The sequence below is a fragment of the Lissotriton helveticus genome, chromosome 1_1 (genome assembly GCF_964261635.1).
Source record: "Lissotriton helveticus chromosome 1_1, aLisHel1.1, whole genome shotgun sequence".
In the NCBI taxonomy this organism is placed as follows: Eukaryota; Metazoa; Chordata; class Amphibia; order Caudata; family Salamandridae; genus Lissotriton; species Lissotriton helveticus.
In genome coordinates, this window is record NC_136057.1 from 683,184,019 (window position 1) to 683,196,719 (window position 12,701).

At 44.2% G+C, this 12,701-nt stretch overlaps 1 protein-coding gene across 7 annotated transcripts in view; it reads left to right on the forward strand.

Annotated features, from left to right (window-relative positions):
• Nucleotides 1-12,701, forward strand: part of FRMD4A (FERM domain containing 4A) — an 853,273-nt gene that overhangs the window by 671,568 nt on the left and 169,004 nt on the right. For all 7 annotated transcript variants that reach the window (XM_078674208.1, XM_078674207.1, XM_078674206.1 and 4 more), the window contains exon 8: nucleotides 9,146-9,229. In XM_078674208.1, the coding sequence (XP_078530334.1) occupies nucleotides 9,146-9,229 (84 nt within the window). The remainder of the gene's footprint in view (nucleotides 1-9,145; nucleotides 9,230-12,701) is intronic.

Sequence of the window (12,701 nt, forward strand, 5' to 3'; positions counted from 1 at the left end):
TTTTGTTCCCAGCACATCCTAAGACGTCTTCCTGTTTTAGGCAAAATACCTGCCCAGGGATTTCATCCGTATTAGGGGCTTTCTTTTGAACTGGTCGGAGCCTGCAGGCATTGCTTGAAGCCCCCTCAAACCCCGTGCTGACAGACTCACTCGGATCAGGGTCGGTCGGACGGGCCTATCGGGCTCTGATACAGAGCTGGTGGGCTGGTCTGACAGGTAAGTGTGCGGGCCAGTTTTTTGTTTGTTTCTGGACCTGTTTTATAGTGAGCTTTGCTGATTTTTATGTTGATTTCCCTGATATCCATGCAGCACGCACACATGGATGCAGTTTCTCATACCTTGCAAAACACTTATATAAAATGTCTTTACAAGTTAAAAACTGCCCAATTTGCAAACACGGGTCAATTTTTAGCTATCTCAATCACTAATGAGGCCACTTTTTTGGTGCCAAGCCTATTTTCTGCCCCAGTTCGCCCCTGCTGAAGTGGCGACGCGTTGAGCGACTTTGACCCCCGGAAGTGGTCACCTGTCAGCAGGGTCCTTCGCCTGCTCTCTTGACACACTGGTGCTGAAGTTCTGTGTGAACATGCCTACAAGGGAGATTCTGGACAGATGTGCGGACAGGTGCCTGCGGAGGTCAGGGGTGAGAATCGGAGGGTGCTGGGTGCAGCTTGTTTCTACAAGCCTTCATGCGAGGGCTCTTTCCCAGGGGAAAGCTCTTTCCAACCTCTCATGTTAATCATTGTCAGAGAGCTGTCGCTGGAGGCACGCACAGCACCTTTCAAGAGGGGAGGTGGGTAGTGCCCAGGGGGAGCATTCTCTGCATTGCTGTGAGCTGGAGCATCACACGCCAGAGAGGTGATTTGCTGCTGCCTTTTTGCAGCGATTTGCCCACCAATCAGACTGTTCTGTGAGTTGACGCCCCAGTGCTGTTTCAGTTAATATAGAGTCTCTGAGAAATCCGTTCCCCTGAAAAGCCTCCAGCAGACGATTGACACCTTGGAGCAGCTTTTATTTGAAAGGCAATATATTTATTAGGTGGTGTTTTGACAGGGGAATGTTCCAACACTCTGCTCTTGTAATCTGCAGTAGGCATCTCACCAGAGGCAGATAGCATTACTGTATTACTTCTTTCTGTCCTTCGCCTGGGCACTAGTATACGCAATAATCTGGCCCCGGGCAGCTGCTTTGAATCCGCCCCATACTGAAAAATGTTTGGCTGTGTTATCATTCATTTAAAAATATTCCACGGTCCACTCTCTAAAACCTGTAACCCAGTCCTGATTTTGGAGCAAGGTGCGATCCAGCTGCCACCTGGGGCGCTCCCCGTCCACTACTCCCAATACCAGCACAAGTTAAATTTTGCCATGATCAGAAAAAGGATTACATCCACTCTGGGTTTTTGAGATCTGAAGAGATCTGGATATTAAGAAAAAATCAATTCTGGATGCTGTCCGGAACCGATGGGAGTAGCATGTAAAAAATTCTTTATCTGGGTTCCTGCAACGCCAGGGGTCTATTAATTGATATTCAAGTATGAGGGCTTCTAAGAGACTTTTTGTTTTAGGTTTTAATTGTTTCTTATTTTTATTAGAAGTGTCCCTTTTCAGATCTTGAATATAATTGAAGTCCCCTCCTAAAATAATCTGCCCAGGGACCCCCCTTAAGAATTCATACATTTTTGTCAAGCTAGAGATATCATCAAGGACGGGGCCATAATAGTTCACAAAGTTCATGACTTTCCCTTGTAGCTTTGCTGCTACCCATAACCACCTCACCTTGGGATCCCTTTGAACCTGCAAGAACTCCCAGGTCAGATTTCTCGAAAAGTAAATAGCAACTCCTTTCTGGGCAACCCCTGCTGATGAAAAAAAGGCATGTGAGAAGTATCTCGGTATAAACAACTTGGGAGTATTAGACTTAAGATTGGTCTCCTGAAAAAAGACCACATGAGGATTAAAAGATATTAACCATTTCACAAGGGCTCCATACTTCTGCTTGTTTAGAATACCATTAGCATTAATTGACAGGATATTACATATATTAGGTTTCATCTAAAAAAGATCTTTTCCTTGTTAAGTTCCTTCCGTTTAGAATTGAATAAATACTGTACCTACTGCTCATGTTCTTTTTCACTGCATTTACCCCTCCCCCCCACCCCATCCTTAGGGGGATCCACCCCCTGGAACGTGGAAACTCCCTTGCCTCCCACGCTGCCCACATTCCTCCTTCTTCTTCTGTTCTGGGTGTCATCTTATCACACCCTGAGTGACTGCGTTGACCTGGAACCGCCCCTGACATTGCAAATATAATATTTTTCAACTAACGCTAGAAATCATAATTTACATTTCCCCCAAAAATAGAGAAAAAAGAAAGGAAAGAAGAGAAAAAAAAAAGAGAAAAGGAAAGTCCAAGAAGAGAAAAGGCATCGCAGACCACAACTTTGTTTCACTCCCTGGCCCCTGTAGAGATCTCCTTAAGAAGAGATTGTGCCTCTTCTAGGTCGGTGAACACAAAAAACGTTCCCTTCACCAGGACCTTAAGCTTTGATTGCTGTGCAATCGAGGCTTGAGCACCGTTTGCTTTAAATAGGTGTAGGATTTTGACGAATTCTTTCCTTCTTCTTGCAGCGGCAGCCGTCATGTCTGAAAATATCCGGCATTTTATTGTTTCAGTCATAGAGAACTGTCGTTGTTGGAAAGCTCTGGAAAGAATCCTTTCCTTGATTCGGAAATCAGCGAAGTTCAATAAGATAGTTCTGGGAATTGTTGAATTAGGAAAGCGCTGTTTCGGGACCCGATGAGCTCTCGTAATAGTCAAATCCCCCTCAAATTCGGGTAATACTGTTCGCTGAATAAATGAGTTAACCCACTGAAGCGTATCAGAGCCTTCTATCCCTTCTGGAACCCCTACAATCCTGAGATTCGATCTCCGGGGGTGATTCTCGAGCTCCTCAAGCTTGTTCTCTAGAGAGTTCTTCTTTTTTACTGCCTCCTTGGCTTCACCCATAGCCAGGTTCATTTGATCCTCGAGGACAGAAATCCTTGCCTCCGCCTCCTGCAATCTACTTGGGAAGCCCAGCATAGTTTCCCCGAACTTATCCATTCTTGAATGTAAAGCCGCTATCTCCACTTGCTGATTATTTTGTATTTCACAGATCTCTTCGAGGATCAAGTTTAGCATTTCTCGTACATCTATCTGATTGATATCTCACTTCGGTTTCAGGGAGACTGGCTTTTTCCACCGTGATGTCGATATTGGTGGTTGTGCTTCTCCAATTAGGACTCAGCTGTATACCTTCTCCTTCCATCCCCAATGCTTCGCTTTCCTCATTCAAAGATAGTAGGGGTGATTGTATTACTGTATTACTTGATTAGAGTTCTCCTAATTGGGTACATGTTTTACTCGTTGGTTCGATGCAAAAGGGAAGGTGAATGAACAAGGTCACAAGTAATCAAGAATGGTCGAAGGAGTGACAGACATCTTTCTTTGTGTTGAGAGCCTGCAAAGGGGGTCTCATTAGAATCAGTAGGATGGGGGATGTCCGGTACTGAAGTGGAGTGGTATCTTTCGAATACCTTAAAAAGGAAATACAGACTATCAGAAACGTAGTTATTTCAGTCCCTGCAACATAGACATGTACTGGTGGTCCACATTCAGGTAACGTTCTGCTGGAAGAAAGATATACACTAGAAAATAAAATCCTGTTCGAGGTATTATGCAGAAAAGCGATATCTTACACGTACAAAAAGATAATCAACAATCCATCAGATACACTGAGTTAACTTAGAGAAAAAGAGGTATCTAATCCTGGTGTCATGAGGACCGGAACAAAGCCCTGCAGTGCTAGAGGGAAGTGACGATTAGAGCAAGATTCCGGATGACCAAATTTAGATTTTATATGGAATTTACTTTACAAGAATCCAGATGGTTAAATTCTACAAGACTAATTCTGTCCTTTGCCTCAAGGGAGGGAGGGGGTGAGATGGGAACCTTCTTCCTGGGATGTCAGATGAAGTTCAAACGTGTGCATTAGCTGACTTCAAGGCCCTTCTGGGAATGTAGGGTGCAGACAGAGATTGTAGTAGTAGAGGGCCTTTGTTGTAGAAGTTCCTATAAGCAATACACAAAGCCTTGAACTGCTTCCGCTGTTCCATCGGGAGCTAGTAAGGTTCTGCCATTGCCCTTTTTGTTGATTGATGCCGGGGGATGTTTAAAAGAAGGCAAGCTGCCACATCTTGTATGAACTGTAGCCTTTGTATTATGTAGCTAGGGAATCAAAAATATAAAAAATTCCCATTGGGCAGATCAGAAATTATCAAGGCCTGTGTAACAAGCCTTCTGGAAAGGAAAGGAAGAAGATCTAATACTTTCCTAAGCATTCTAAGAAGGCCCTAGCAGCTCGCTGCAAAGTTCTTCGCTTGGAATTCCAGGGTGAGTGTGTGATCTAGCCGTGTGCCCAGACTCATTATGGGACTTTAAGGGCTGTGTGATGTTCCTGAACAGTCGGGCCAGGGAATGAGAGCTTGATTGTCATTTTTATTACCCAGAACCTGATTGTCATTTTTATTACCCAGAACCTGATTGTCATTTTTATTACCCAGAAAGATGATCTCAGTCCTGTTCCTGTTAAGCTTGAAGCAACAACTTCCCATCCAGTTGGCCACTTCCTTTAAACAGGGTGAAGGTTGTTGTGAGTTGGAACAATTTTCTGGTAAAATGGGCATGATTATTTGGGTGCCGTCCATGTCCCATCCCATTGACAACCCAAAGGCACTTATGTTCTCAGCGGGAAGGCACATATAAAGGTTGAAAAGGGAATGGCTTAAAGCTGAACCCTGAGTCACCCCATATTTCAGAGTGAAGGTGTCTGAGTAGCATGTCTGATCAAGCACTTGGAAAGTCACCCCTCTGAGAAAGGACATTTCCCATTTTAGCACTCTTATCTTTAATACCCACATTTGCAATTCTATGGGTGAGTTCTGCATCTTCTACAGCGTCAAAGGCCGACTGAGATCCAAGAGGATGACTGCTGCTGGCCTCCTTGTACTAGGAACTGCCTGAGTTCCACCACCACAGCTAAAAGTGGTTACAGTACTGTATTGCAGTCTAAACTCCATCTGGGTGGGATGGAGAATATTATTTACTTCCAAAAAAGAAGAGAGCTGTTGATCTACATGCTTCTCCAAACGTTTAGACACTACTGGCAGCAAGGAGATGGGTCTATGGTTGCGCAAACATAATGAATCCAAGCTGCACCTTTTTTTTTAGCATAGTCTTCACAACTGCATGTTTCTATTGAGGGAAAACCAGCCCACTGATCAACAACAAGTTCAGTAGGTCATGCAGGACCGGAAAGATGTTCGCATACCCTTGTTCCAAAATGTGGAGAGGGCCGGGTCCAGTACCGAGCTCGACTTAACTATTCTAGATGGTTCTGTACGATGGCTTGTCGTGATGGCAGGGAAGGCGGGCAGGCCTTGTCTTGGGCTCCCTAAGGATATCCTCCTCGACACAGGGTCTAGCATCTTCTCCCTATCGGGACAGGAAGGATAAATGTCTATAATCTTTAAGAAGTTAGCCAGATTGTTACTCGATGCTACTGTCGATTCTGGTAAGAGATTTCAGAAACTGAAAAATATATTTAGGCGAATTGGAGGACTTTTCAATTTTGGCTGCACAGTAGGAAGCTTAAGAGGCTCTGATTTCGGAATGATAGTTCCTGGTTGTCTTCCGATACTCTAGTTTACTCAACTCATGGTAAGATTTCCTCAATTTTATCTCCGATCTTTTACATTCCTTTTTTAGAGACTGAAAGTTGGGATTGAACCATGGGGATTTTCTGCCTTGTCGGATGCATTTGTGCTATGTTACAGGGAAGACCTGGTTCAGAGAGTTGTTGATTGATTGATTCAGAGATTCTAAAGGCGGCCTCAGGAGTATGGTCACTTAATTCAGTCGCAGACTTGCTGAGAGCAACTTTCCATTCCTCAAGGTATCGTTTAGACCAGCAGCAGTCCTGCCACATGGCCTGTGATCGAAGGCTTGATGGGGGAGGAGTCCAAAAAGATAGGTATCAAATAATGATCTGACCAGGTTACTGGTAACAGTTGTGATACCTGTAGATTTAAGATATTACTGAAAACTCTATGCCCTTCTACTTTATGGCACTCTACTTCCTCAATGACACTCCCCAGCACTCCACGGCACTCGATGACACTCCACTTCACTACAGCCACACCATACAACTCAACTCTATCTACACCACTGGATAACACTCAACTCCACTCCACTCTACAACACTCCCCTCCATGCCACTCTACCCCACTAACTTTTGGCCATGCTGAACAGCAGCCACTCTGGTTTACAACATGGTTTAAATTATTGGCGAAGGCAATAGCCCTTGCATAGGTAAGACCTTTTGACTTTTCCAATCCTTGTCTTAAAAGAGCAAAGGCAAGACCTTTTGGCTTTTCCAATGGTTGTCTTAAAAGACAACTGCCCTGAAGCGGTTAGTTTCTAAAGTTAAGACATCTCAGCTGAAGTGGATGGGTGGAAGTCTTTAGTGCTGTGAAGTTGAGGGAGGGACCAACAGTTAAACAAGGAAAAGACTTTCTTGCCAGGGACTCCGCTGCCGGAAAGAAATGTAAATGTGCACAGTTGGTTATTGTGCAACTGTAAAGGCTGCTTGGAAATCCGTATTGGATTTAATTGATGGAGTTCTCTTGAAGCTTTGTGATGACAAAGATTTATTCGTTTTGGGTGGTATTGCAAGGGTGTTACCAACTGATCTCTTTAGTGCATGCTTTTAATAGACAGTTATAAAATATGTTTACACTAAGTTCAGTCTATTACTAAAATCTGTATTTAGGAAGCTCTTTTTTCAGTCTTATACCTAAATCGTTTATGCACAGACTGTGTGTAATGCAAGGATAAAATAATGACTTACATATTCACAGTGCCTTCTTTCACAGGCTGGGACCTTGTAACACTAAAAACATACAAGTCACTATTCATCCTTCACCAAAGAGAATTCGGTTCTCTAGCTCTGTTCCATAAAGAAACATGAACAGTGATCATAATAACCAACAGAGGTTTCATAATATAAAATAGTACATCACTAACTGATTAGTTTAACTTGCATTTCGTTTTAATTTAAGGTGAGCGTTATTTTATATGCAGTTACCTGAAGGTGATAGGCCAACAAAATAGTTACAGAATATTTTGTTCTTTTTTAGCCACACCTTTGATCCCACCTCCTTGCTCACTGACCCTGCCCCCATTGCGCTCAGCTTCACAGTTCCAATATTTTTTTTTATGCACTTTGACTGCTGTATAAATATAGTATACAGTACAAATCTAAGTGATCGTTAGGTCAGCCCCTTTCACCCATTGCCTTTCTTCGATCTGCCTCTTTCGGCTATTCGAGTATTCATCTTTCAGCTAAAGGCCTTTGCTGTTTGTGTGAATTTTTCTGCCTCCACTCAAGTAATTGTATTGGTGTAGACGAGGGACGAGGGACTGGTTTACAGCTATAGCCCTCTCTGTCCACTGCTGCTAGCTCCTGCTGTTCCTCGCGCTGCTCCTCTTCCGTTCTCTCTCTGTTTCCTCTCTCCATCATGCTCTCCACTTTCCCTATGCACTGTCCTCTTATAACCCCTTACTTCCCCTCCCTTCTCTGTGATTTCCTTTCCCCGTCCACCCCCTCTCGTACCTACCTATTGACCGCCACCCTCTCATTCTTGTACCTACTTTAGCCCCTCCCTCCCGTGAGCTCTCCATGATTCCCTGCAAGCCACCCACTCACATCTCGCTACCAACCCTCCCACCTTCCCTCTGCTTTCCTCAGTTCTCCACCTGCCACTCTATCATATCTCTTTCCTGTCTGTCCCTCCAGCCCCTGTGCACATCTTGTTCCCTCCTCTTCCATCTTATCATATCTACTGCTCTTCCCTCCCCTGTGATCTTCTTGTTACCCCATCAGTCAATCTCTTGTATCTCTCTTGTCCCCCTCCTTCCCTTGCATTCTCCTCTTTAACCCACCAGCCTCCTTTTCATATATTCCTCCTGCCCCTCCCTCCCATCCGCTCCTTGCTCCCCTTTTCCACCTCTCCTTCCTGCCAGGACTGAGTATGTTTTTTGGAGGTTGTTTCATAGAAGAGAAAGATTGGCTACACGGAAGGCTCTCTTGGCCTTCAATGCCGTCCTCGTTTTGTTTCTATGTCAAAAGAAGGTCGAGAGGCAAGGGAGCCTTCATTAAAGTCCTTCCTTTCTTTCTATCATGGAAACTAAAGAATGACTTAATGAAGGCTCTCTTTATAGGTAATGTTTATTTAAAATAAAAATTAAAACAACAGCACTATATCTAAAGCAAGGAAGCTTTTGATACAGTCTACCCTTTGTTTCTTGTCTGGCTTTAATGTGCTGACGTTGCATGCATTAGAATATTAAACCTGTACCTATTGGCTTTGCCAATGCTTGTTTTGTGAATAAGATGGTATATTTATTGATTCTCAGTGCAATGCATTAACTCATTTACCCAGTAGCGCAGCTCTCAGAGTTGAACTGTTTCCATGAGTCAGACCGACTTTATTCATTTGACGCCCAGAGTCGCTCCCTGTCCTGGCCCTGCTGTCACCGTGTGCTGGTACCGCAGCCAGTGCGGTGTGTGTGTCTTCACCACAAACGAGAATCATGGCACAGAATCTGCAGCTGGGCCTTTTATTTCCTCGGTGCCTCGGTGAGTGCCAGACAAATAAAAGAAAGCTGGCTTTGATAATAATTGTCTGGGAATAGGCTGGCCATGGGAAACAGGGCCTGTATTGTACCCGGAAGCATCCAGGTGAAAGGAGAGAGCAGTCACTCGCGCCATGCACAGAGTAACAGAACCCGCTTTGTGCACTTTCTGTGGGTCGTATACATTACCTAATGACACTTCATTGTTTGTGCACATTTTACTTTTTTCCAGTGAAAAAATGCATCTGCAAGACTTGTCGTACCATGAATAATGGGTTTAAAGGAAGGGATTGTTGAGAGCCTGGTCAGGGAGAAGGGAGAAGCAGCAGGGGTGGGGGCTGGGTTACAGTCCACCATGTTCAGTGCAGCAGTCTGATCCTTGTGTTTGACCCTATTTTGTTTCTTCCAGCAACGAGGTTGTCCGGAGTGACTTGAAGAAGCTGCCTGCGCTTCCGACACAAGCACTGAAGGAGCACCCGTCCCTCGCTTACTGGTACATCGTCTATATATATACATATATATATGCATCTGTCTGCCTGCCTACCTGTCAGTCATCTGTCTTCCAGGGAATAGCTGTCGTTTCATCTCTTTCAGGCAGCCATCAGCTCTTCTCTGTCTGTAGCATCACATGCCTGTGTATATGTCGTTGTGTCCGCCCCCACTTGCACAAGTTTCTTACTTTAGTGATTTATTCAGCCTCATCGTCTGATGGTTGATCCTCACCTCGGTCTTTTGTTTGTTTTTAGTTTTGAAATAGCTCATCTCGACCCCAAAAGGGGTGTTAGGCACTGTAGTTGATAAGGTATGACATGTGAATTTGTTATATTGAGGGAAAAGACAATATTTACATGTGAGGATGAAGGACACTCCAGAAAATGTCCATGTAAGGGAGAAAAATCGTTTTATTCAATTCCTTACATGAATGAGAACAAATATAAAAAAAACTTACATTGGGGATACACGTGAGATAGTATTATCCAGTACGGCAAGCAGGCAAGCTTCCCTCCTCTCCACGGTTCTACCTGTTTGTGAGGCTCACTCAAGTATCGTAACTCAAGCTCTGTGGCTACTCTGTACGGGGTCAGTTGAACCTCCCAGTCAACGCTTTACTTTCTCGGTATTGCGGACTCCAAGCTCCTCAGCCCCATGCAGGTGTTGGAGCTGGCCTATGCAGGCACACATCATGGGTGCCACCATTATATCCTTCGCGCAGGTAATCAGGTGGCTGTAGCCCCCAGTGGTGTTATTGGCGCTGTGTGGTGTACACGACTCTAATCCTTCTAAAGAGAAATATCTCCCAATGTGTGTAGTTACCACTGCTCAGTGTAAGCTACGTCATGCTCACAACTATTAATGTGTGCTCACTTTTCCACTTTATAGTCTAATGTGAAAGTATATCTGATGTGAATTTGTGTCTCAAAATCAGGCAGTGTTAAGCAATTTATGATCTGTTCATTGCTGCAAAGAGGTTTCTTAAAATACCTTTGCCATCGTAAGAGAACACACATTGTGCCACCCCAAATCCTGGCCATTTTGCCGTATTTGCTGCTTGTGCAGGTAATTTGACTGACCTTGCAAGTGGCACAATAGATGCTGCCAGTAGTGCCTTGCAGGAGCACCTTCCCTACAGTTAGGAAAATTCGTGGATTTGCTTTGAAGTGTGAGAACATTTGGTGTTAGATACATTACTTTATCAGGTACAGCTTCACCGTCTCCTTATTTTGAATTTGTTTACATTTTGAAAAAACAGGCTTTGAAAAGGGACTATTTTAGCATTTCTGAGATTTGGTGTAGAGACTGTGGAGTCCAAAGTCCAAACCTTTTCTTCACCTAGTGAGAAATCTTTGTAGGAATCAGAAATGACCATCAATGTGGCCATACATTATTGGCTTATTTCTTAATGCATTAGGTATTTATATCCTGAACAAGGAGCTGTGTTTTCATGGGGATGTAAACGCTTCCCTTTTATTTTTTGCTCCCATCCCAAAGTGTTCCACTAGGATTCAATGAAATCTTCCATTCATTCAGCACATTTTATATTATTGTGTAAAGCAAAGGGGAATAATCTCATGTAATAATAGGGAGAACATCACAAAACCCCAGACATGTTAGGTGTGAAAAGCGCTAAGCTCACACTAGTCAAGACTGCAACTATTATCTGCTTGTGGTGTAGATCAAAAATAGTCCCGTCCTGAAGGTGTCATCTACTCCTGGATAAAGACTCAGCGAAGACAGACAAGGCCAGCACAGCTAGTGGGTGATACATACCACAGGTCCTTGGATTTGGGTGATAAACTCAAGCATGGACAATTGAGAGAAGACAACAAACACGTGCAGAGAGTGTTAGATTACTTTAGGAAATAACCACTAGGCAGTAGTTTTTCTACATAAAAGATATTTAATTAGTTTAAGACTGCCCAAGCAGAACAAAAGAGATCAAACAATATTAAGAAATAACTTAAGATAGGCTGTCTGGAGCCCAGATCTGTTGACTGGGTGTGAGTGTTTGATTGGTTCAGGTGCTCCGTCCATCACCACCCCCTTTTGTACCACTTTGTTCGCCATAAGTTGGCAGGGTATGCTCAGACGTGAGTCCCTTGCTCACTTTGCCACTGGATTCAAGCAAGCCGGGCTGAAGACGGCTGAAATGCCAGAAACCGGTCCTCGGAAGCTTGTTTCCAGTCCAGGGAAGGCATGGCTTGTCAGTTCGGGCTGGACTGTTCCCATGAGGCACAGGGTCAGACTGATTTGCATATGGCCATGTCTGAACTGGGGTGGCAGAGTGGGCTAAAGAACGGTGATGGATTAAACCCAGATCTGTTGACTGGGTGTGAGTGTTTGATTGGTTCAGATGCTCCGTCCATCACCACCCCCTTTTGTACCGCTTTGTCTGGAGGAATGGCACTGAGAAAGCGCGCATAAAGCTGGTATCCTGCACGGCCTGCGTGGTAGAAGGAGGCCGGGAGACGGTGTCCCATGTGTCTTAAAGTTTGCTTCCTTATTTCAATCATCACAAGTGTGATTGCCATGTTTTAGGTGGAGACCTCAATCTCTTAGCCAACATCCCCAGATGCACGCATGTAAAGTTATTTTGAATTAGCTGGGAAAGCTATTTTGAAATCTTTTCAAGAATCCACTTCCTGGCATTGAAAGTGTACCTTACATGCTCCGACTAAGACCGGAATGCAAGCGAAAGTGGAAAAATCTTCAGAGATGAGTCCAAACTAGATTCCTTTTGCACCAACCGACATTTCTTCGCATAAAATCAGATTATCTGAGAGCTCCCTGGCGTGCGGCGCTGCTGGTGAGGATAAACAAGTGATAGCAGACTCCATGATGAAAGGTGACGCCTCTAAGAGACCCCATCTTCCTCTGCACTTACGGCAATTTTTCATTTCATTATTTACTCCTTGTAGCCCAGTGAAGCCCTCTCCCCTGCCCTTCCTGCTGGAGGTTTATATTTGGAACATAAATTCCAGGCTGAAGCAGTGATCGCTCATCTTTTGTTTTGCATCGTTTGTCATTTAGTGATTGCCTTTGCAGATAGGGACCAGCCATACATAAACCAATCCTGGCCCTCTCCAAAAGGAGCAGTCCAGCTAGAACTGCAAGGCAAAACCCTAAACACATTTTGAACTTATTGAGCCTCATCGGTGGGATCCAACTTGGTCAGAGCCTGTAAAGACACAAACGAACTGAAAACGATGGAATGGAATGTTCCAGTCAATCCCATAAATTCAAGCATTTGTTTTTATCTCTTTTTGGTGCATCATGTCTAGCTGGAGGCTGTCTTTTAATTACTACATTGTTCCACACTGGAGGCAGACATTGCCAGCTGAGGAAGTCTTTTGTATCTTCAAGTGTTTAATCTGCAAGTTGTCCCCAACTGCAGCCGTACTTTATGAAAGGATGCCCGTGCCTCCGCTGGCTGTGTAATAGCATCTTATCTCGGTATTGATAGGGCC